General features: G+C 39.0%; 1 protein-coding gene across 21 annotated transcripts in view; it reads right to left on the reverse strand.

The window, feature by feature from the left end:
* Positions 1-24,501, reverse strand: part of R3HDM2 (R3H domain containing 2) — a 177,987-nt gene that overhangs the window by 42,445 nt on the left and 111,041 nt on the right. For 15 of the 21 annotated variants that reach the window (XM_049883649.1, XM_049883662.1, XM_049883640.1 and 12 more), the window contains exon 3: positions 1,665-1,861. In XM_049883649.1, coding sequence (XP_049739606.1) covers positions 1,665-1,829 — 165 coding nt within the window. In that variant the 5' untranslated portion in view covers positions 1,830-1,861. Of the gene's footprint in view, positions 1-1,664; positions 1,862-5,528; positions 5,773-10,970; positions 11,065-24,501 lie in introns of all 21 variants that reach the window. The other 6 variants (XM_049883651.1, XM_049883655.1, XM_049883652.1 and 3 more) reach the window with 6 other exon arrangements.

Below are 24,501 nucleotides of genomic sequence, written 5' to 3' on the forward strand. Positions count from 1 at the left end.
GAGTTCCAACTGCTGATCCAAGAATATATCACACAGTACAAGTAATGAAGTCCCCTAATCCCAAACCTTCCAGCTTCCATTTGTAACAGGGGCTGTCCTGATAGCACCAGTTAGCTTTTTAGGGAGATGTCTGGGGTGGGAGAAAGAAGAGACTTTTTAGAGTTATTCAAGGGACACATGGTCTGTTGAGAAATAGTAGAGGGGAAAGAGCTTCCTAAGGCCCTGCTCCACAGGATGGAGGGTGGCAGAGACAGAAGACTTTGCAGAGGGCTCAGGAGCTCCAGTAGATGGCAGCAGCAGCTTCACCTACTCTAGCAGCAGCAAGAGGAATCAAGTCAAAAGGAGACAGGCCCCCCACCCTCCTGCAACCTGTAAACCAAGGAGCGTCCATAGAGAGTATAAAACCTACAGGTGTCCTTTTTTTTCCGCTTGTCTTCAAGAAGTACACACAACAGCAGTTCAGAACACCATTTACATAGTCTCTTGAGAATAGAATAACTTAGACCAAAAGTTCCTTTAATTATCTTTCATGTAACATAACAATGCATAATTAAAATCCATCACTTATTTGTCCTGAGGATTTAAAATCCATTATTGGTATCAGTAGAGTCTGGAAGTACACCTGGAACAGTGGCAGACAGTCTTGTCTCCAGAACTCTGAGAGGATGGACAGGGAATGATATCTGATAACTCATATGCAAAAAGATAATGCAAAGAAAAGCAGTCAGGACAGAGATCTGGCAAACTTTAAGAGGAAAGACAGTAGAAAAATAGGCAGCTAGTGAACAAAATATTTCTGAGAGCTGTCTGATTTTAATTTATCCTTTTATATTTGCTGCTCAGTGTTTTAATCTTTAAAGACGAGAAGATCTAGGTAAATTGGGATATCTAGAGAAATTATGCTTCAAGTTTCTAAACACTTCAAAATGATGTTGCTCCTGCTTTTTAAACCAACTACTGGCTAAAGTACTACCTCCTGAGATTATATAAGGCCAGTCTGACCCCTGGGCATGAAGGAAAGGCTTTATTTATTTAATTTGGGTTTGGGTAACAGAGGAAACCAGGAGTGACCATAGGGCTGGAACAGGGAGGCTAGAGGAGGCTCAGATACCAGGTTGGCTGGGCACCAAAGGGAAACCTTGGAAGAAGCTTGGCTGGCCATCTATTGCCACAATTTTTGTACTGCAGTATGAATTTGGATGGGAAACAAAGCGGCAACCTTTCACTCAAATTCACCAAGTGTTCAGACACTATTTCTGACCCAGAAAATGCTGACTGCTTTAACACAATCAGGATATGAATTTAACAGTGTGTAAAGGCAGGCAGCTCTGGTTTTAAGAGTTTAATATATGAGCCATTTTATGACTTGTTAAATGTGTTTGTACAGTTTATTTTTTTGATAGCTCAAAAATACCAAAATGCAGCAAATGTAGCCAAGAGCCAGTGAACTCATACTTGAATGGATTAAGGCTTCCACTCTAACCTCTTTAGACTTCTTTGTGGGAAGGAAGATGTTTCTTGAAAGCTGAAGCTGGAGTTTTTAGGGAGAATCAAGACTATTCGTATAAGAGACTGACTTCTCACAGATTTCCAATGTCGCCCTATAATGACAATTCTATTGAAGTATAGAGAATGTGCATATACGATGCACTTCTATTCCTTACCTGTGTTTCGTGGCGCAAAATGGTATCTTCTCCCTCTTTCTCAATTTCTTCCTTACTTGGAGCCTTAGACATAAACTTGTTTCTGTTTACAGATTCTTCCACTAGTTTTTTTTCTGACTCTTTCATTATTTCCAGGGTCTCCTGAGTAGTGTTACTGTTAGACATCTTCAATAGAATATGGTAGCCTCTATGGACTCCTAAAGAAAGATCAAATGCATTAACAAGAGGTATGTACCCATACTTGAACTTTACACGTACAGATCTGTATTTCATATATGTGACATTTTCTTCAGCAGCCTTCTATGATTTCAGGAAAGAGTCCTTTGATAAATGCCACACCTGAACTTATTTCTTTCCTTAAAATTTTATTGAGATAAAATTGACCTATTTAAAATGTATCATTTGATGGGTTATAACACACACATACAACCTGAGAAACCATCATCACAATTTAGACAGCATATCCATCACTCCAAGTTTCCTCATGCCCCCTGTAATCCCTTCCTCCCATTTCTACCATCCTTAGTCAATCACTGATCTGCTTTATATACCTACAGATCAGTCTGCATTTTCTAGAATTTTATATAAGTGGACTCATACATTGTCTAGCTTCTTCTACTCAGCATAATTAATACTGAGATTCACCAGGATTCAATTCTAGAGCAAGTCAGTACGAGTCCTCTTGGCACTTTATTTGTCCTCCCTAGTTTCATACAGAAATTTGTTTACATTTTCAGCTCATTCATTCCATGGACTTAACTCACCATACTCTCTCCAGAAAGAAAAAAAAAAAATTATATAAAGCTCTATTCACCACTAGAAAGGAACGCTCTTCTCCGTTCCCAAGAAAGAACTTCCTCAACTAACACAGACACAACATTGCTGTTATGGATTGAATTGTGTCCCCCTACCCCCCACCAATATGTGTTAGAATCCTAACCCCTATACTGGTGAACGCAATCCTATTTGGAAATACGGTTTTCTTTGTTATATTAATTAGATCATTCCCAAGTAGGGTAGGTTCTAAATCTAATCACTTCTGAGTTATGAAAACAGCAGATTAGAGAGACATGCACACACGGGGGGCAGGGGGTACTGAGGGGCATGGACCACAGACACCGTATGAAGATCACCTGCAAGCCAAGGAATTGAGGAATGCCCGGAGCTACCTACACAGAAGGAGCTGACATGCCTGAGACTCTGATTTGGACTTAAGCCTCCAAACCTGTGAGAAAATAAATTTCTGTTCTTTAAAGCTACCTACTTGTGGTATTTCAGTTATAACAACAGTAGGAAACTAAGACAGTTACCAATTTCAAGCTGCTCTTCCATTAGAAACAGCAAAAACAAAGGTTATAAAACATTAAATTCTTTCCTTTTTCTTAAGCGAGCTGAAAAAGCACGACAAAACTCTGTAGTCATCTGTCTTTCAGAAAAATTGGGTCCCTCCCTGGAGGAATAGAGAAATTTCACTTTGCTAGTCACCGTTTGAGTTTACTCAACCTACTGCCTCCCAATAACGCAGAGCATCTGCAGTCAGGGTGGCTGGCTCTGTATCACTTACTATCCATAACCTGAAAATCCTGTAATGAAGCTTACACATATTCCCAAGCACATACTCAAAAACAGAAATTGATACTCTACATACAGATTCATGTCCTCAAACAACTGTTGGAGTCAAATGTGTTGTTATGTGTGGTCAAAGTCAGTTCCAACTCACAGCAACCCTATGTACAACAGAATGAAACACTGCCCGGTCTGTTTGAGCCCACTGTTGCAGCCCCTGTGTCAATCCATCTCATACAGGATATTCCTCTTTTTCACTGACCCTCTCTACTTTACCAATCATAATGGCTTTCTCCAGGGACTGGTCCCTCCTGATAATATGTCCAAAGCATGTGAGACAAAGTCTTGCCATCTTCGCTTCTAAGCATTCTGGCTGTACTTCTCCCAAGTCAGATCTATTTGTTCTTCTGGCAGTCCATGGTGTATTTAATATTCTTCCCCAACACCAAAATTCAAAGGCACCAATTCTTCGGTCTTTCTTATTCATTGTCCAGCTTTCACACGCATATGAGGTGACTGAAAATATCATGGCTAGGGTCAGGTGCACCTTAGTCCTCAAAGTGACATCTTTGCTTCCTAACACTTTAAAGAGGTATTTTACAGCAGATTTGCCCAATGCAATATGTCGTTAGATTTCCTGACTGCTGCTTCCATGGGTGTTGATTGAGGATTCAAGTAAAATGAAATCCTTGACACTTCTATCTCTTCTTTGGTTATCATGATGTTGCTTATTGGTCCAGTTGTGAGGGTTTTTTGTTTTCTTTATGTTGAGGTGTAGTCCATACTGAAAGCTGTAGTATTTGATCTTCATGAGTGAGTGCTTCAGGCCCTCCTCATTTTCAGCAAGCAAGGTTATGCCATCCACACATTGCAGGTTGTTAATGAGTCTTCTTCCAATCCTGATGCCCTGTTCTCCATGTAATACAGCTTCTTGGATTATTTGCACAGCATACATATTGAACAAGTATGCTGAAAGGACACAACCCTGACATACACTTTTCCTGATTTTAAACCACGCAGTATCCCCCTGTTCTGTTTGAACGACTACCTCTCAGTCTACGTACAGGTCCTGCGTGAGCACAATTAAGTGTTCTGGAATTTCCATTCTCTGCAATGTTATCCATGATTTATTATGATCCACACAGTTGAATGCCTTTGCATAGTCAATAAAACACAGGTAAACACCTTTCTGGTATTCTCTGTTTTCAGCAAGATCCATGTGCTTAGCCCCAAAATGGTTTGTGGAGCTTTCTCTTTAAATGGGATACTGACTATATTCCTGAATACTCCTTTCTTTCCCTAGAAACTCTGCCAAATGCCATGTCTATCCCCTGTGTGGCGATAAAAACTGAGCTAAAAATAAATAAATACTGATGCTTCAAGAAAACTGTCTACCAGGTATTTAGCCCTCCTTCAAATCCGTTTAAATTAGGGTCAGACCCAGAAGTCTCTGAAGAAGCACAGGGAATACCTTCCTCAAATAAGTTAGATGGTCTGTTAGGCTACTGCTTTGTTTGCCTGTGGTGACTCTTAAGCAGCTACCCAGAGACTTGGTTTGCTTAGGGCTAAATAGTCTTTAAAAGGCCAGAAAGTAATTTATACAATTACAGTAATACAGTTGAATTTAAAGATGAGAAATATTGGAAGAAATTAAAAATGGCCAATATTCCTCTTTTTAATTAACTGATTCAGTAGCTCGCTGTTGTTTGTTGCCATGGAGTTAGCTCCAACTCATGGAGAACTTATATATAATAAAATGAATTGCTGGCTGATCCTGTGCTATCTTAATGATCGTCGGTAAGTTTGAGTCCATTGTTGTGGCTATCATTAAGGATTATACAGTAGGTAGAGGTTTCTATAAAAAAAGTATAAACCTACAGACCTTTATGGATCATTGGCTGAACATGGGAACTACACACATACACTCAAACATACATACACACTCATGGGTAAATAAATCAGGCCTCAATTCTCTTCTGTTTGAAGCACTAATAAAATATAACACATGCTTTCTCCATATCTCTTAGCTGATAAATATTAATAAACATCAGAATTGGAACAGTTCTTAGACATGACTTCACACAATCTCCCCTACAGAGCTCCTTTCTATAACCTCCTAAAATGGGCCTGCTACTGTCTCCCGGAAAATTCCTGGGACAAGATCATCCCCCTGTTTCTGAAATAGTCTTAATTGTTACAAAGATGCTCCCTATAGCAAACTATGAACTGCTTAAATCTTAAACCTAAATATGTCTTAGAGCACAAAATTAAATTTACTTTTTTCCCCACATAACACACCTTCAATATTTTTCGTTTTTCCAGGCTTAAATAGTCTCAAATAGATTCCTGTGACACAAAAAAATGATATAGAAAAATATAAAGCAGTTGGTTGCTTCTTTCTTTTTTCAGTGTGGGTCTCAAATACCAAACAGGTATATTTCTTCAAATCAGAATGATAATTTGCAGCTCCCCTTCACATGTGAGTGAGAAACGGTGCAACTACCGGCATACCTGGGCTAACTTCACAGTGTCCAAGCGTTCACTGTTTCACAGCATGAAGGAAAAGAAAAACAAAAACCAGTTATTTCAAATACCTGCCTGTGAAATACAGTCACATATTCCAACTCAAATTTTAAGGAACCACATGATTTTCTTCATTCATCTGGGCAACAGGGAAACTTGAGCTCTTTATGTTTACAGATAGCCATAAAACGGACAATGATTAATCTACCCGGTTTTAAGAATTCAGATAGTTATTTCCACTGAGACCACCAGTTCTTGAACGGCTGTGTAAAACAAAGTCATTCTTACTCAGAAAAAAAAGGAAGTAGAGAAAAATATAACGTATGCTATGCTAGCTGTCTACCCAAATCTCCCTTCTCTTCTGCACTCATTGATCGAGGACAGATTTTCTTTTGGTATTTGCCCTCTTCTGAGGACACAAGTTTAGGGAAGGTAATCTTATCCCCAGCCCTGTGAGGTGGATATTAATTAGTCTAGACCAATCATGATAATTCCATTTCCTTTTTGTGACTAGTTTGGGAAGGGGCAAGTACTCAATTATCACTAGTGTGACATGAGGGGAATTTGCTGGCTTCAAGGAAAGGCTTCCCATTGTAATTAAAAAAAAAAAACAAAAAAACAGTACTAGAAAAAAATGCTTATCTTCCCTTGAAAGTGGTCTTGTATGCAGGTGGTGCCTTGACTGTGGCAGCATCCTGCCAACACCTGGAGGATGGTGGAGCAGAGGGAATAAACCTGGATCCCTGATGCAGACAGTGAATTAGCCAACCTGGAACCTTCCTATGGCGGGATCCCTTTATATCTGAGGTCATAAATCTTATCACTTATGCCATTTTGAGTTTTCTATTCCTTCTAGCCAAAAGTACCCTGAAATAATCAGAAAGGGTATGTCATGAAAAGATTATCTAGACCAGACAGACAAGTCCGCTTGTACAAGTAGAAATAACTGACAGGGAGAGAAATGATAATAGCTAAAATTCCTGGAGTGCTTACATTGTCCTAGGCACTATTCTAAAGTACTTTACATCTCATTTAATTAAAAAAATATATTTTATTGTGTTTTTGGTGAAGGTTTTCATAGCAGTTTAGTTGCCCGTTCAACATTTCTACACAAGTTGTTCAGTGACATTGGTTACATTCTTTACAATGTGTGAACATTCTCATTATTTCCATTCTGGTTGTTCCATTTCCATTAATCCAGTTTTCCTGCCCCCTTATATTTTCATATTTGCTTTAAAGTAATTGTTGACTGTTTGGTTTCATATAAGTGGTTTTTTAAGGAGCACAGTACTTACAGGTTATATTCATTCTTTTTTGAGACAATGTGTTAGTAAGCTATATAAGGTGACTTCAGGGGTTAGTTTCAGTACAAAATTTGAAAAGTATCTCAGGGCAATAGCCTCAAGGAGTCCTCCAATCTTGACAAGTCCAGTACGTCTTTATTTTATTTTATTTTTAAGGAATTTGAGATTCTGTTGCACATTTTTCTCCCATTCTATCTCAGGGTCCATCTATTGTGGCTCTGATTAGAATGGTAGGTAGTAGCAGCTGGACACCATGTAGTTCTTCTGGTCTCAGGGTGGATGACGCCATGGTTCTTGTAGACTATTTCTCCTGTAGAATAGTTTCTTCTCTGAGTCTTTGGTTTCCTTCTTTCTCTTGCTTCGGTCAAGGAAAGATCAATACTAGCATCTTAAATAGTCACTCACAAGCTTTTAAGACATCGACAAATACTCACCAAACTACGATGTAGAATGTAACACTCCTATGAGGTACAAATTATTATCATCATCACTTTTATAAATAAACCGAGGAATAGAAGTTAAAAAATTTGTCTATGTTCATATAACTGATATGTGGCAGAACCAGGACTGAAAGCCAGGAAATGTTGCTCTGCCACTTGCTTGTTTCACCTTTATGCGAAACCACCTCTAGCTAAGGAGACAGATTCTCAAAGACCAGGCAGGAAAATGAGAGGTCTACAAAGATACAAAGGAATCATGGAATCTCGTAAGTGGAAGGGAACTTAGAAGTTTCCTGATTCAACATCATCCTTCTACATCTATAGTTTGCAAAAATCAGGTTCTTGACCCACAGTAACTCTGAAAAATGGTTGTCCTGTCCCTGCTTGCACACTTTTAGTGAAGAAAAAAATCTTCACCTCCAGATGTAGCCCATTTCTTTTGGGAACACCTTCCTTATCAAGAGGCAAATCTCATCTCCCCGCTACTACCTATCACTGGCCCCAGTTTAGGTCTCTGGGAGAGTCATAAAAACTATGCTTAGTCTTTTATGTCAGCCTCTAACAGAAGACAACTTTATCTTATCACCTCTAAATATTTCCAGCTTCTTAAGTCAGGGCTTCAAATCACATGATCTTAAGTCTCCTCACCATTTTGCTTCTATGATAAGAGAGGCTGTCCTCAAGTAGACAAGAGGATAGTGTGAGGGGCCAGAGTGTTACTATTCCACAGTCAAGCTCCACCAGGAAATACACTGAGCTTAAAACCATAGGTTATTTCCAGTCTTATAATCCTATGCACAAGGCTCTCCTTATTAGAGCATAAGGATTCCTGAAAACAAATTTTTCTGGACCAAAATAAAAGTTGCAGTTGAGGGACAAGACAACTTATCAGTTTTGAAAAGCTTTTTAAGAAAGAGAATAAAGTCAGCAGAATAAGGCTAAAAGACAGAAGTAATTCTCACTTTTGATGGTTTATTTGGGATAGGAAATTAAAGGCTTGGGAGATTTTTTGGTGAGGGAAGAAGAAAGAAACTATTTCTTATGTGCTCTGTGACAAGAGCAAAAGCAAAGACATTAAGCTCCCAGGGGAACCTAGATGTGTGCTTCCCTATAACCTATTTTGTGCAGATTGTACATTTCATCCAGGCAAACAGCACAATTTCTAAGGTAGAATGTCTCCTGAGGACACTCAGAGGCTCAAAGCTGCACAGAGTGGGTAGTCAGATATGGGGGGCAAAAGGGAGGGGGTGAGAAAATAGGATGATGATACAAGGAAAATGACTGGGATCCAAGATTTGGCAATTTTTTTCTCAGGGACAATACTGCATAGTCCCCATAAATTTTTTGACTGCCAAGATAAGCACCATCCAGAGCAGAGCGAGATTATATATTTTTCCATCAACTCTATAAGCAACTTTCTAGGCATTGGGCCAAAAGGAATACATTATATAGGTGACTTTCAGACACAGAAGGGCAGTTTCATTTCCTCTCTTTTAATCTATGACCAACTAGAGAAAATATAAGCAAAAAGACAATAACCAGGTGCTTAACAATTCTGACTCACCCTGGGGCAAGTTCCCTATAAAGCTTTTTAGTCCTTTAGTCATTTGTATATCAGGAGTAAAGTGTTCCCAATTAATACTTGGATTTTTAAAAATTGTTTAAAATCTAGGGGCTCAGGAAAATGGATAAACAAATTGTAGTTATTCATATAATAGAATCCTATTCAACAATAAAAAAGAACAAACTATTGTGTATACTGAGATACACAACACGGATGGATCTCTAAACCATTATGATAAATGAAAGAAGCCAGGCAAAAAAATACATACTATATAAGCCCAATTATATTAAATTCTAGAACAGACAAAAGTAATCTATAGTGATAGAAATCAGAAAGTAGTTGCTAAGGGCTTCGGGGTAGGGGGAGATACTAAGTGGAAAGTGACGTAGGCACCCTCCAGAAGTGATGGAAATATTCTGTATCATGTTTGGGGTGATACCTAAATTTGCGCTCACTATTGCCAAAACTTATTAACTGAATTGCTTAAGATCTCTGCATTTTACTGTATGTTATTTACCACACCGGCGCGGGGGGGGGGGGGGGGGGATGTCCTTAGGAATCAAGAGAGCAGGGACAAAACATCCATAGGTTTAGCATGGCAAGTTAAAAATAAAATGAAAGTCTAGGTGCTCATGGTTCTTAAATTCTTTGAGATTGCAGTTAGGAGAAAAGGGGAAAAAGTACCAATGTTTATGGAGTACAATTATAAATCAGGTGCTTTATGGATTTCAACTCATCTACCAAAAGCAGTTAGTTAAGCAATTTGCCCAAGGTCACACCACTACTAAGTGGCAGAACCGTCCAGAACCCCGATGTTTTCTGATTCCAAAGTCTACATTCTTATCATGGCTTTGAATTCTTTATAGTTTTTTTATAGAAAGTTTTAACATGCACCTTATTTGATCTTTTTAATGTATAAAATATTATTACCATTTTATAGAAGAAGAAACGGTCAGAAATATTAAATGAATTGTTCACGGCCACACAGTACATGTGAGGAGCCAGGATTCAAACCCAGATCTTGATTCCAAAATTCCATGTTCTTTCCACTACAGCGCCAAAACAAAATATAAAAACAGTATAACTTTATACCTGAAGAGGTAAATGCCTCAACAGCCCTTGGGAGAAGGACAGGAGAAAAGACTCTACTGAACTACAAACGAGAGATATGGGCCTGACTCCTCCTTCTCCTCAAAGAGAGAAAGTAGAATACAGAAGAACAAAGTGTAAAGTATCTATGGAACATGTAAAGCTACAGTATGTAACAGTTACAAAGCCCTTAAGGAGTACAGAAGTCAACTGTCATAGGTTTTAGTAGTACTAGGCCAATAACAATAATGACAATGACAATAATAATAATTGCGCCGATTTCCCAAGTCAGGGAAGCATGAAAATCATTCTGTTCTATAACTGCAAATGGATTCACTGGTGTGTAAGAAAGCCCAGAGGAGTTGGCTGGTGTACAGAGCAATTCCTTAGGCAAAGTAAGGAGAGAGAAATAGGATTCAAATGTCCTGGACATGTACCCTCTTTATTCAGTATCTGTTATGGCTGTACTTGCCCTGAAATGAGAACTGCAGGTGCTCTGATTAATGGACTAAAGTGTATTTGGACTTCCTTACAGTTTTTGTCAGCTTCTCTGCAGTCTTGGACAAAGCTGCCCATTTTACTTCCTCGAGTGACACAGATAAATTTTTCTCCTCTTTCAAAGAAAGAGCAGCAGTGGGGGCTTTCCCTCAGCTTCTTCCATTTTCTTTAGCTTTTCCAAAGCAGCGCCGCTATGTAGAAAACATCACAGACTCGTAGGGATGGATCTTGAAAGTTTATACATTTTTTTCCCAACTCCCTGCAAAACTGCTCTAACTCAAACTAGACAAGACATCTGTGAAAGAAAAAAATCACAATTTACCTTCTGTTCATGGCACTTTCAGGATGCCTTCAATTGCTAGCTTAACTTCTCCATCCAGCCCTAATGTGATACCCTTAGCAGTCAATGATACCACCTGTCAGGTGAAGAGGACAACTTAAGTCAACAGTTTAGTATTGAAAGAATCTTTCAAAACCTAAAATTGAATATGAGATTGGCCATGAGATTAGAACAGTCTACTTTCACAAGAAGAAACTGGAAACCTTTAATAGTCATTAGCCCTTAAGCCTCTGCTGCAGAGAGTACCAGTTATTCCCCAGTATCTATTCGCCTCTATTTGCCTCTTCTTCACCAGTAATAGAGCTCTGATTTTTAATTGAGCACATGGCTGCCTGAAAAAGCTACACACATTCTCAAACTCCATTGTAGCTAAACATGAGTGACTAAGTTCTAGTCAATGGGTTTAAGCAGAAGTAGTTAAATACAACTTCCATTAAGCATCCTTAAAGGAAGTGAGTGGCCCTTCTTTACTCATCTCTCCTTTCTGCTGGCTTGAATACAAAGGTAAAGGCTGGCACTTTGGCAGCCACTTGGATTGTGAAATGATACTAGGATTGAAAACCACTGATAGGGGGGCAAGAAGACAGAAGGAACCTGGGTCCCTGACTAGACCAATCCTGGGCTACCCTCTTGAATGTGAGAGAAAAATAAACTTCTACCTTGCTTAAGACATTGTTTAGATTTTGCTGTTACTTGCACGAAAACTCAATCCTAATACACTCCTTACTTAATATCTTATTCATATATATATATACATATACACACACACTCTTAATAATTGATAATAATTAATAATTAGTAACAATGAAAATAACAGTGAACAATTCTTCAATTGCTATAAGCAAGGTATCCTGCAACAACATTCTAGAGGTGCTATGTGTTTGGGAGGGAAGAGTTAAAATAAGGGATAGGTGACATTTTTATAGAGGATACACGAGCACCGCCTCAGGTCCTAATACTAGCACTGCTGCAAGGAAAAAGATGAGTACCATTATAGGGTATGTTAGAAGCAGCATCCACCAAAATAAAGAGCACCCAATCTCTACAGTATGGGATACAGCAAGCATGTTATTAATCATGTAACTGAGCCTCAGCCTCCTCATCTTTAAGACAGGAGTGATATACCTGTCATAGAGCCACTGGAAAATCATAGGAGATAACAAATGTAAGGTATCTGTCCACAGTAGATGCTCAGTGAATATCACTCCTAATCATATTCCACAGTAAGAAGGGAGGAAAAGAAAATTGAGAGGTCCCTTTTCCTCACTGTTCACTGGTACTGTTTTTCTCTCATGAATTAACAGATTTCCAGTCAGAATTGGCATCTTGTACATACCTTTTTCCCAGTCAGTACTGAACCCCCATTATCATGCATAAGTGAGAACCTCAACCATTTTAATGACAATTAAACAGTAAAAGACTGCAAGGAAGAGAAGAGATACGAATTCTGTTTACCTCTTCCTGTACCTGGCTTCCTATCTTTCTTGGTACTGTGGTATTTTGAGAATTGTTTTTTAAAAAATCAGGTTAGACAAATGTACTTTCAAAAAGAGGAGCTACAAAGTTTGATACAGGTAAAAGCTTTTTTTTTTTTTTTTTAATAAGCTTAGGCCTAAAGCAAGCGATGAATCACTAAAGAGTAGCTGGTTCCTTCAGACTCTGTTACCCATGATGGCTGGTCAGATATTTATAGAAGACACAAGGTTTGATGGCTCACATCCTAAGAAGGCCTCACTTCTAGTCTGTTCATCATTTATCTCTCTATCGTGTGCACGAAGCTAGACATTTTACAAGTAGGTATTATTATTCATATTTTATAAACAGAAGCTCAAAGTGATCATGAAGAAAACCCTGCTGGCTTTAATTTCAAAATACACCCAAAATCTGATGACTTGCTACCACTTTCACTACTACTACCTAGTCGATGCCATCTTGGCTAAATGATTACAACTGCCTTCTAATTGGTTCTCCCTGCTACCACTCTCTCCCCTACAGTATTTTCTCAACACAGTAGACAGAGGATTGTGTTAAAACATTGTCAGATTATGTTCTGCCCTTACTCAAAACCTTCCAATGGCTTCCCATTTCATTCAGACCAAAAGCCAAAGTGCTTAAAATGACCCACAACACCCTAAACGACCTAACCACTAGTTTGTCCTTTGACTCATCTCTCACTGCTCCCCCCACTTACAGAGTTCCAGTTGTACTGGCTCCTCCCTACGCCCTAAAACCACTTTACTGTTCCTTCTTTCTGCCTGGAATGGCCTTCTCCCAGATAACTGTATGGCTTGCTTACTCAGTTCCTCCAGGTCTTTACTCAAATGTCATCTTCTCAGTGAGCCCTTCTCTGGCCACAACAACGAAAATTACAAAACCCCCAGATACCTCCTATACCACTTCCCTGCCTTTATTTTTCTCCTCAGCATTCATCACTATCTAACTCTACATAAGGAGCCCTGGTGGCACAGTGTGTTAAGCACTTGGCTGTTAATCGAAAGGTCAGCAATTCAAACTCACCAGCTGCTCTGTGGGAGAAATACGTGGCAGTCTGCTTCCATAGATTTACAGCCTTGGAAACCCTATGGGGCAGTTCTACTCCGTCCTACAGGGTCGCTATGAGTTGGGTTCATGTCTGGTTGGCAGTGGGGTTTTTTGTTTTTTTTTTTTTAACTCTATATAAGGAGCCGTGGTGGCACAGTGGTTAAGTGCTTGGCTGCTAACCAAAAAGGTCGGCAGTTTGAACCCACCAACCGCTCTGCAGTCCACTTCTGTAAAGATTATGGCAACAAGTTTGGTTTTCTTTTGGCTTTGGAACACTCTTACGTATCTTACTAGTTTATATTGTTTATTATCTCCCTTTCCCCAATAAAATGTATACGCAAAGAGGGCAGGGATTTTGATTTTGTTTTGTTCACTGCTGTATATCCCATGACTAGAACAGTGCCTGGCATATAATAACTGTATTTTAAAATAAAGCAAGTAATATGCCTAAGTATTTATACTGTTTAAGTCGCAAAGCTAGAATTCAACCCAAGATTGGCTCCAAATTCTCTTTCTTTCTCTTACGTCACAGTTTTCTCAAAATGGCCTTCTGTTTTCCCCAAATTAAGATCAAGATGGCTTCTCTCAATTCTTACCTAATAGATAACCTAAGCGATCAATGAATCCCATTCAAAATAAGTCTAGCAAGGAAGGGACCTATTTCTGGAAAACTGAGCTAAGTGAGGTTCAAGCTTATAACTTGTCAGGCTAATGTGATACTTTTTCCTCCTGCTTTTTGCTTATCCAGTGAACCAAACCACATCCCTTTCTCTTACCCTGAGGCATCCCCGCAAAAAAAATTATTCAATCAGATACGAAACAGATTTTTTTGCTCCTCTTTCCTTAATAGATGAATCAGAGGCTGTCCCTCTCCTCCCTTCACCTGAGATAGAATGCAATGGTATAATGAAAAATTCACATTTAACTTATAGAGATCCTATAGCTCAAAATGGGGGAATGAACAAGGACCTCTTGAGGTCTTTTTCAATTCTTCTGTTTTGTAAATAGCCAAGCATGACAGCGTTGTGGGGAGAAGGGAACAAGACTCATAATAATTTCTCATGTATCCCTGACAGAGTATAAAAAGAGAAATACAATATTCTTGACTTCTTTCATTTACAAGATCTATAGAGGAATTGTCTTTGTATGGACAAATCATTCTTAATCTCTAGGGCAGTAAGGTATAGGAGAAGATATGCTATGACAAGGAACCAACACTGAGTCAAGTGAAGTTTCTGAGACATAAGTCAACGAATACGAACAAGCTACGGAAGCGAAGATGGAAAACATGGAAGTTACTCCCAGCTATCTCTAGGCAACAGTATCTAACACTGACAGGGATCCACCATATTGAAACGGAAAAGAAAGGAATAAAAGCAATCAAAAAAAGCTGCCAACTTCTGACTCAGCGTTAAAGCTACCAAAATAAGCAAGGCAGTTTCAGATATAAAAACAAATCTCCTCTGGCCTAGGCAGCCAGAGTTTGACCTTGACTTGGCACAAGCCCAAGTGACTACAGCAGCACCTCAACTCACAGACAGGTGGAAGGTGTCTCCCAATGTATCCTCTCCCAATCAAATAACATTAAGAAGCTAATATAAAAACCATCACAATATTAAATAGCAAATTTTGAAAGGAAAAAAAAAAACCTTACACTATTCTTGAAACATTTTACTTCACAGGTCTATATACAGATATGGTATTAATATCATACATCACTGAATAAATGAATTCCACAAGGTTAAATGATGATGTGTTTATGTTCTATTTGCTCATTGGCCCTTGGGTCAGCCAATCTGCTTCAGGACTCCATGGCAACAGGTTCTATCACTAAGAGCTACTAGATGAGATCCCTACCCACCCCTTTTTTTTCCCCCTCAATAAACCATTTTCCATAGAAACTGCTGCAAATACTGGTCAGGGAATAGTCTCCACAGACAAAATAAGTGCTGCCTATTTGATACACTAAAAGTGAGTGCCAAAACCAAGTGAACAGCAATGACAGTGAATCTACGTAAATAACGAGGGATCCCAAAACCCTGGAAATTTTCCCTGTTTAATCTCATTAGAGAAATTCAGGAACCCCTGAAATGCCAGAAAATCGATACCAGGATAAACTGAGGGACTAGTGCAAGTGTGACTGCTGCCTAGCTAAGATCACAATAGTAAAGCTTCCTGTGCCACAAAATACAGACAGAGCTAGAGGTTTGAATTTAGGGCTGCTGACCTTTGTAAGTTTCCCATAACTTTTTTTGGAAATGTTCATCAGCATCAAAACTCACTCAGATATTAAGCCCTTACTCTCTGCGTTCTCAAGTCACAGTCAGCTCATACAGTCCTTGGAATTTCATTACGTCTGCCCTCTTCCCTAAACACCTTTGTACTACCACCCTCCACTATCCTTAGAGAAAAAATAAGCCACGCCCAAATGAGGAAACAATATATTCGCCTCTTCACATTCCATGACTCCATTCCTTCTCCCTCAGCTGCAAGCCTCCTTGAAGGAAAGAGGTAACTTGCTATTACAAAATGGTTGAGGAGATTAGACAAAAAACTGTCCTTCTCCCCAGTGGTGCTCATTAACATTCTAAAATCCACCTGGTGTTTTACAAGGTGTCCTCTTTCCTGGCATGCTTTTCATCAATAATTGATATAATATCTCTGCAACAAAACTTTGGTCTCTATCTTCTAGTATACGATAGTAAGTGAATGCTGAGAAGTAGACAAAATCTGAGATGTAAGGGTCAAAAGAGCTTGGAAACTATGTGTTTTTATTTGGCTCATATTGTTGTCGTTTTTTGTTTTTTTAATCCCTGCACCATGTAAGAGGAAATGCTCTCCAGTACAAAGGCCATGAAAGTTATGGTATTAAGAGACTATGATCGTTCTTTCTATGAATATTTAATGAAGATGCATTTGCTAGACAAGTCAAATATATATATATATATACACACACACATATATACATATATAAAGAATAAAGTTAAATTCTGACACTACTGACAGGAGTATTTCTAGTAGGTTTTTTTCATGCTGAACGGAGTTTTGCACATACACATCTCAGTTTCCCACAAAAGTGAATGGATGTCTACAACTCTTTTGACAGCACTGAGTTCCAAGGGGCCTATAAATGTGGACTAACATGAGCAGCAATAGATAAAGTTCCAGAAATTCCTAGAACAGAGACTGCCACATCTTTATCCCATTGAGTGGCTGATGGGTTCGAACTGCCGACCTTTCGGTTTGCAGCCAAGTGCTTAACCACTACACCAGCAGGGCTTCTCCTTAAGGAAACAAACCAGAAAACAGGGTAAAAGCAAGTTTTAGTGGGAGTCATAAATAATATCAAAGCTAAAAAAAAAAAAAAGTCACTACAAAGACAGACCTATCAGGCCTCTCCTTTCAGTGAGGTTTCCTCCTTATCTTCACAAGGGAAAATCAAAGCACTTCGCTCTAGTCCCACAACCATCTTCTTCTTTTTTTTTTTTTTTTATAAACAATCCTGGGCCAGGTAGATATAGAAGGACAGCACATTAATAGACCTCAGAAAGACAAGAAGTTGCACAAATAGATTATTTTCTCAATGATGTTGTCTCCCCAACATGAAAGTCCTGGGGCTCCGGTTACAGGTGGCTATCTTCTTCAAATAATAGTAGCAGCAGATATCCTTTATTGAGCAATTACTGCGTTGCAAGCGCTATGCTCAAGAATTTATATAGGTCATCACATTGATCTTCACTTTAACACATTCTGAATATTTACTCTCAGATACTAACATTAGGGATTTTAAAAATGTTATTCTTGTTTTATGATTAGAAAAGTAATGTGGGCTTCTTTACACTTGTAGAAAACACGTACAAATATAAAGAAGAAAACAAAAATCTCCCATAATATATAACTCAGAGATAACCACTATTAATAACAGTAATGTTTTGAGATATATTTTTCTAATCTTTGTTTCTATGTATAATTTTTATGTAATTTACATGATATAGAACATTTTTAGAAAATACATTTTTTCTACTACTAAAACTATAACCATTTTTCCCATTAACCACTTTTAAACAAAGTCATTTTAATAGTTACTTAATATTCTATTAATATATGTACCATAATTTATTTAAACATTCCCCATTATCAGATATGTGGGCAGCTGCTGGCCCTCAAAACTGACTGGAGGGCAAATGGTGTTTTTTCTTTCTTTCTTTTTTGGTCCCTGCATGGTGTAAGGAGAAGCCCTGATGGCACAGTGCATTAAACCAATCAGCTGCTAACCAAAAGGCTGGCACTTCTAACCCACTAGCTGCTTTGTGGGACAAAGATGTCGCAGTCTGCTTCTGTAAAGATTTACAGCTTTGGAAACCCTATGGCGCAATTCTACTCTGTCCTATAGGGTAGCTATGAGCTGGAATCGACTCAACGGCAGTGGGTTTGGTTTTGGGGTTTTTTTGGATCGTACAAATGGTTACGGTGCTTGGCTGCTAACCGAAAGGTTGAAGTTCGAGTCCATCCAGAAGCACCTCAAAAGAAAGCCCTGGTGCTCTACCTTCCCCCCCCCCCCCGACTTTTTAATATAACTGCATTTATTTTAACATTTCAAATTACTCAATACAAGTATAACTTAAGTTTCAGGAAGCTGCTAATTTACCCGCGGGCTTGGTGAACCCTGGTCCATGGTCCCTAGAGCAGGTAAAGGAGCGTGTTTCTGCACGGTGGTGCTCCACGGATGGGCTCCTACCCATCCTTCAACCCAGCTCGTAAGCTACTCAACACCCAGGCCTCCTGTGGCATTGACAATAAGCCCAGGGTGCTGTCTCTGTCCCACAGACCCCTGAATTTCAGCTCACTGGTGATCTACTTTTAAAAAACCAGCCACTGAACACCCTATGGAGCACAGTTTTACTCTGACACACATTGGTTGCCATGTGGTGGTAAGGCAGCTGTTAATTTTTACAATAATACTGTGATGGACATCTTTGTGCCAAAATCATTATTCATATTTCTTATTTTTTTTTTTTACTTCCCTAGAATAAATGCATTTCAGAGTTTTAGAGATAAACCCCCCCGCCACCAGTTTAATTACTAGAAGCATGGAGAGTCACACTATCTAATTACAGTGTTTCTCAACTGTTCTCTTAGTAACATACAATGTCCACTCACCACATCCACGTGGCAGTACCTGGACTCTGAAAAACATTCACTAAGGCAGTGCTTCTCACTTCCCAATTTTCTTCAATTTGTGCCCTATTTTAATAATATAACTTTCCCTTTTCCATATATCCCATTAGAGAAAGTATGTACCCCTTACTCCTTGAGAATCACTCACCTAAGGAAATTAATAGGGAGGAAAAAAAAGTTACATAGGGAGATATTCTCTTTGCCATTAAGGTTACACCCGTTACTAGTTCTTGTCAATGTACCTTGGTAGTTTAGTAAGTAAGTAAAAAGCCATAAAAGAATAACTCTCTACTTAAAAGTCTTTATAAGAAATTAAAAGAACATGTTGGCAATTTTAGTATTTGTTTGTGATCTGACATTTAAGATCGTAGATTTTTTTAAGTCCATGAATTTAAGTAGTCTTCATAGAATCTGGCACACACAGTACTACATATAAATCTTACATCCTCACAAATATATGGAGAAAGAAGAACATCACTACATCAACGCATATAGAGAAAAGCAGAGGAAACAGCTTCAAAGGCAGGTGCCAAAGGCAAGTGTCCTAAGATTTCAAAGTAGATAAAAGCCAAGCGTAGAAAGTAAAAACAGCCATCACCAGCACCACCACCACCAACCATCATCTGTAGAAATCAAGAGATCAATGATGTCCAATTAAAGAGAAAAAGCTGATAATCTTCTCAAGGAACATTTCTCAATTTGGCCTCTATGCATCAAATTAGAAAAGATACTTCCTAAAAGGATTAATTGTGTCAATTTTAAGCTTAAATATTTAGATTATACTTGTATTAACTTTAAAAACTCAATATTGTATATGGCTTACAAATTTCTTCTGGCTACTCTGTCCCATAGGGTTGCTGTAAGTCGGAATCAACATATGGGTTTGGTTAGGTTAGTAACTTTTAGGCACAGAAATGGTCCCTTATCACTTTTGCCAGGAAGTCCTGGCAAAACATGTATCACATTTTTAATTATCCCAAACAGGATGATGCTAAAACACCTTTTGCAAAAGTAGCTCTTGATCCTTAAAAAAAAAAAAAAAAAAAAAGAGAGAGAGAGAATTAAAAAAAAATTGAAATCTCACTTCTCTGACACCATTCAGTAGATTTCCTGTCCTTTTCCAAAACCTTGATGGTTAGAAAACAAAGGTAAAAAAAAAAAAAAAAGTGCTTTCAGTTGAAATAAAGACACCTCTTGGTCATTTTTCCCCTGATAATGAATGAAACATTTAACAAAGACTTTTTCCACTTTTTTTCTTTTATGTCTATCCCACTCATACCCAAACGGAAGGAAAACCAAGTTAACAAAACCATCATCTTTTAAAATTTCACAGCAGCTTTCTTCCCCCTCAAAGGCTATTCCTGTCCTTGTTGCAGACAGGGAACTGCTGCCAGTGACGTCAGAACAGTCTCCCAGCAACAATTAATGAGGGTTGTCCACCACAGGGGTTTCCTGAAAAGCTAGCAAGAAATTGTCCATATATGTGCTGCAATATCAAGACGCAACAATGTGGTGGAATTTCTCTTAACCCTTACAGCTCCAGTCTCTGGCAAGCTTCTAAACAGGTTAATCTTTTGGAATGCTTTCCATTCATCCTAGGATTATCTCCCCTCACCCCATTTTGTCCCTAAATAAAGTAAGACTTTTGCTAGTTCAAAACATTTTTGATTATTGTAAATCTCATTGAAATGGAAAACAGGACTGCATAATGGAAGTTGAAAAACAGACATTATTCTTTTCACTTCATATAAAGAACTCAGAATAAATGAAAGCGCAGAATAGGGTAAAAAAAAAAGGGGGGGGATAGAAAATAAACCAGACAATTCTCCACATGTGCTACCCAAACATACATCCACAGACAGGCAAACCTTAAATTTCTCTAGGCTCTAGTTTACTGAGATTTTCACACTGACCTCTGCAGGCAGCCCTCCAGAATGGATGGTATTAAAATGGAGTTGCATAAAAAGGAAAAGATGTCCAAACACTCAGTCTAAAATCAAATGAATTGGGCTGTTATGCTCACACCTAAAAGTATACCTAATAATTTCTTCCTAGAGCTTTGCTTTAGCCATATCATCCAAAATTGGAGTTTTACTCCAAACTACAGTAGCAAGGAATTTTATGTAACCACCTATTTTTGAGATCTGAGAAACGGCATACAAACTGCCTGCTCAGGACCAGTGCAAACAAGGTAGGAAAATTCCAAAATCCAACCTAGAATTACTAATGGATGCAGAAATCTGCTTTTTCCTTCCATATTTAGAAAAAGCAATTAGGTAAAATTCATCAGCAGCAGGACATATATAGGGTTAACTGAGGCACCCTGCTTCAGCAGTCCTGGCTTTGGCCGCTCCCATTCTAAAAGGAAACAAACACAACAGCACCATATCATTAAAACACCCCACTTTGGCTGCAGCTCATCTCAACGCACCCAGGTATCATCACCAAGTCACAGATGGGAGAACGCACCGCTTCAGATGAATTTTTCTTGTTCCTTCTCTCCGCTCCCCTCCCTCCCTCTCAGAAGAAAAAGACTGCAAACAAAACCACTACGTCACTGGAGGTAGGGGGAATCCCATCTCTGCACTCTTTAGATAGAAACCAAGACCAGCAAACAAAAACAAGCCAATTATAAGAAACAAACTATCCAAAATAAGAAGCAATAAATCCAGAAGAAATTCATATGACAACCTGAACATGTCAAAAGACCTGTTTCAGTAAAAAGGTTGAGCAAACTCCTCCTCCGGAATTTACCCCAGAACATTCATATTCAGAAAAGCTCTTTAAACACAGCAAAAGGGACATATTTCTTCCTATCACATTTAAAGACAAGGGGACAGTAACATAAAGACATAGGACAGAAAGGCATATTCACCAGCTGGGTGTGGAGAGCTGTGTAATGACACAGTGAAGGATATTTATAGGGGATTCCCTGCTCCTGCAATGTGCGTCAACAGCATCACCAAAGAGAACAGAAGCCACCACTATTCTCATAAGCTAAATATGAATTAAGCATTGCTTGAAACAGCCATGGAAGAGGTAGAATCTGGATACAATGAGAGTTGTTACCAAACCTCATTTTTTAAATATTTTAAAGATAAAAAAACAGGAAACGAAAATATCACAAACCCTCACAAAACTTAACACTTGAAAATTCTCTAATTTCTCTCATGTGTGATATGCAGTTAAACTGGCCAGGATTTTTTTTTTTAAGCTATTTATCTTTTTCTAGCTTTTTCCCTACCCAGTCTATGGAGTTCAAGGACTTCATATAAAGAAAAAAAAATTATACAAAACTCACCCCAGATGCATCCGCACTTACACCAACAGCAAGCTCACATTATTAACGGAGACCTCATTGTAAGGATCAGTTCTGCCGGAATCTGGCCGGAAGAAATTCCTTCTGGGAGACCTGTGCCTCCCCCCGCCCCCTGCCCCCACCCCCGTCCCCTCCCGCCCCCTTCACTCTTCAATGAAATGCTACTGATCCTTGCTGCTGCGTCTCCAGCAAGCTAATTGCTCTGACAAGCAGCTCTGAAGCAGACCATGGCCCAGCTGTTCACAGAGATGTCACCTAGAGCTCTGCCAACAGTCACACTGGCGCGCAAACACATACACTCTCACATACACACACACAGGCTGCAAGAACACCCCTCCCACCTCCTCTTCTTGCTCTCATTCAAGTACTTCAGTGGCATGTCTGCCTCCACACTGCTCTGAGGATAGCTTTTAAAGACACAGCAGCAGCTCTTTTCTGCTGCTTGTGTTGAGATGCCAAAATAGTCTCCTTAGTGACGAATAATGAGTTGGGGATCTGTACTGAATTAAAAGTACACTTTTGAATTTACCTTGCCTTTTTCTCATCTGCAAAGTAGCTGAGACCAGGGAAATGGCTTTTGCCTAAAAGCCACATGGCTGGACTTTACAAATATAAAACCAAGACAAAACTCAGTTACAGATAATTTTCTTTCCAGCCAGCTATATTTAGTAAAATCATTTTTTGTTCTGGGAAAGAAAGCAGGCAGCATAGGGTACTAGTAGGTATCTGCTCCTTCTTCCATATTTGCCCCCAAAAGGATGGGGAAAAGGTTTTGGCTATAAAACGGGGAAATGTGGAAATTGTGAAGGCACCTTACTGGCAGAATTGAAGAAAAAAGGCGAAGAGAGAGCATAAGGATGAGGATGAGGGGAAATAGATTAAAATAAAGTAAGTGGTGCAAATGAGACCAGGAAAGAAGAGTAAAAGTTCCAGGAAGTATGCATGGTTCTGGGGTAGCAGACTCAGAAATGACTGCCAGGTACTAATTTTTGAGAATCCTAGGAAAGCCAGCAATCTCTGTTGTTACAGGCGGTTAATGGACGTGCCGGGTGGCACAATGTCTTCACGAGCACAAAATAACAAACGAGTAGGGTCTGAGGAAAACAATAAAACCTGTCACAAAGACACATCTAATCGTTCGCTTAACATATTTGTTGTGTGCTTGTGTTCTTACTAGGGGCCAAGCACTATGATAAGATCTAGGAATATGAGGCAGATTCATTAGGGTCATACAGAAAAGAAAAGGACTCTGGCTCTTACTCTGAGAGATAAGAAGCCACTGGGAGGTGGAAAGCTGTTCCCAAGGGTCAAGTATAGATACCAGTGAAACGAATCTGGCTTTTACTGAGATGAGAAGCTGTTGAGGAGTTTGAAGCAGAGAAACAACATGTTTTGACCCACATTTCTTTTCTGTCCCTCAAATTTTTATTTGAAAATTTTCTTCTAACATATAGAAAATTTGCAAAACTACAGGATTTTTACGCAAACAACATACACTGTATGCTTTTGCCAACTGCGCAACCCCCTCACACATTGTTTTCCTAAGCACATTACACACATGTGTGGGACACTATTTACATGTGCGCATTTGCGAAAAATATTGTAGTATAACAATCACCTAGATTCATGCACATATATAATTAGATACATGTGAGTGTATATATGTACATATGTGGACATACATTTTTTCCAAACCTATTTGAGAAGTTTGTCAACAGCATCATCATGATGACTCTTCATGCCTAAAATGGTTCAGCATATATCTCCTAACAACGAGGTCATTCTGAACTATGGAAATAATCACCAGCCGAGTACCAGACGGGTTACTGGGTAGTACACATGTGTGGAAGATCTAAATAGCACTGCACTGCAAAAGCTTTCAAAACTGAAATGACTTTGGAACTACTACCCACAGAAGGCTGGTCAGAATTTGTAGTCTGAACCCAACTAAGTCAAGTCAACATTCACCGTAGGATTTAAACAAGACCCAAACTCTCATAATATTCAAAATTTCCAGCATACGACCAGAATTATTTGGCATATAACATAGTTTATAAGGAAAATATTCTACATTCTACTTTGGTGAGTAGCATCTGGGGTCTTAAAAGCCTATGAGAGGCCATTTAAGATACTCCACTGGTCTTATTCCATCAGGAGCAAGGTAGAATGAAGAAATACACGAAAGGAAGATTAGTCCAAAGGACTGATGCACCACAACTACAACAGCCTCCGCCAGACTGAACCCAGTACAACTAGATAGTACCCAGCTACCACCAATGACTGCTCTGACAAGGGATCACAATAGAGGGTCCTGGATGGAGGTGGAGAAAAATGTAGAACAAAAATCTACCTCACGAAAAAAGACCAGACTTACTAGCCTGACATAGATTGGAGACACCACCCCGAGAGTATGGCCCCCGGACACCCATTTAGCTCAGTAATGAAGTCACTCCTGAGGTTCACCCTTCAGCCAAA

The sequence above is a fragment of the Elephas maximus genome, chromosome 4, assembly GCF_024166365.1.
Source record: "Elephas maximus indicus isolate mEleMax1 chromosome 4, mEleMax1 primary haplotype, whole genome shotgun sequence".
Taxonomy (NCBI): Eukaryota; Metazoa; Chordata; class Mammalia; order Proboscidea; family Elephantidae; genus Elephas; species Elephas maximus.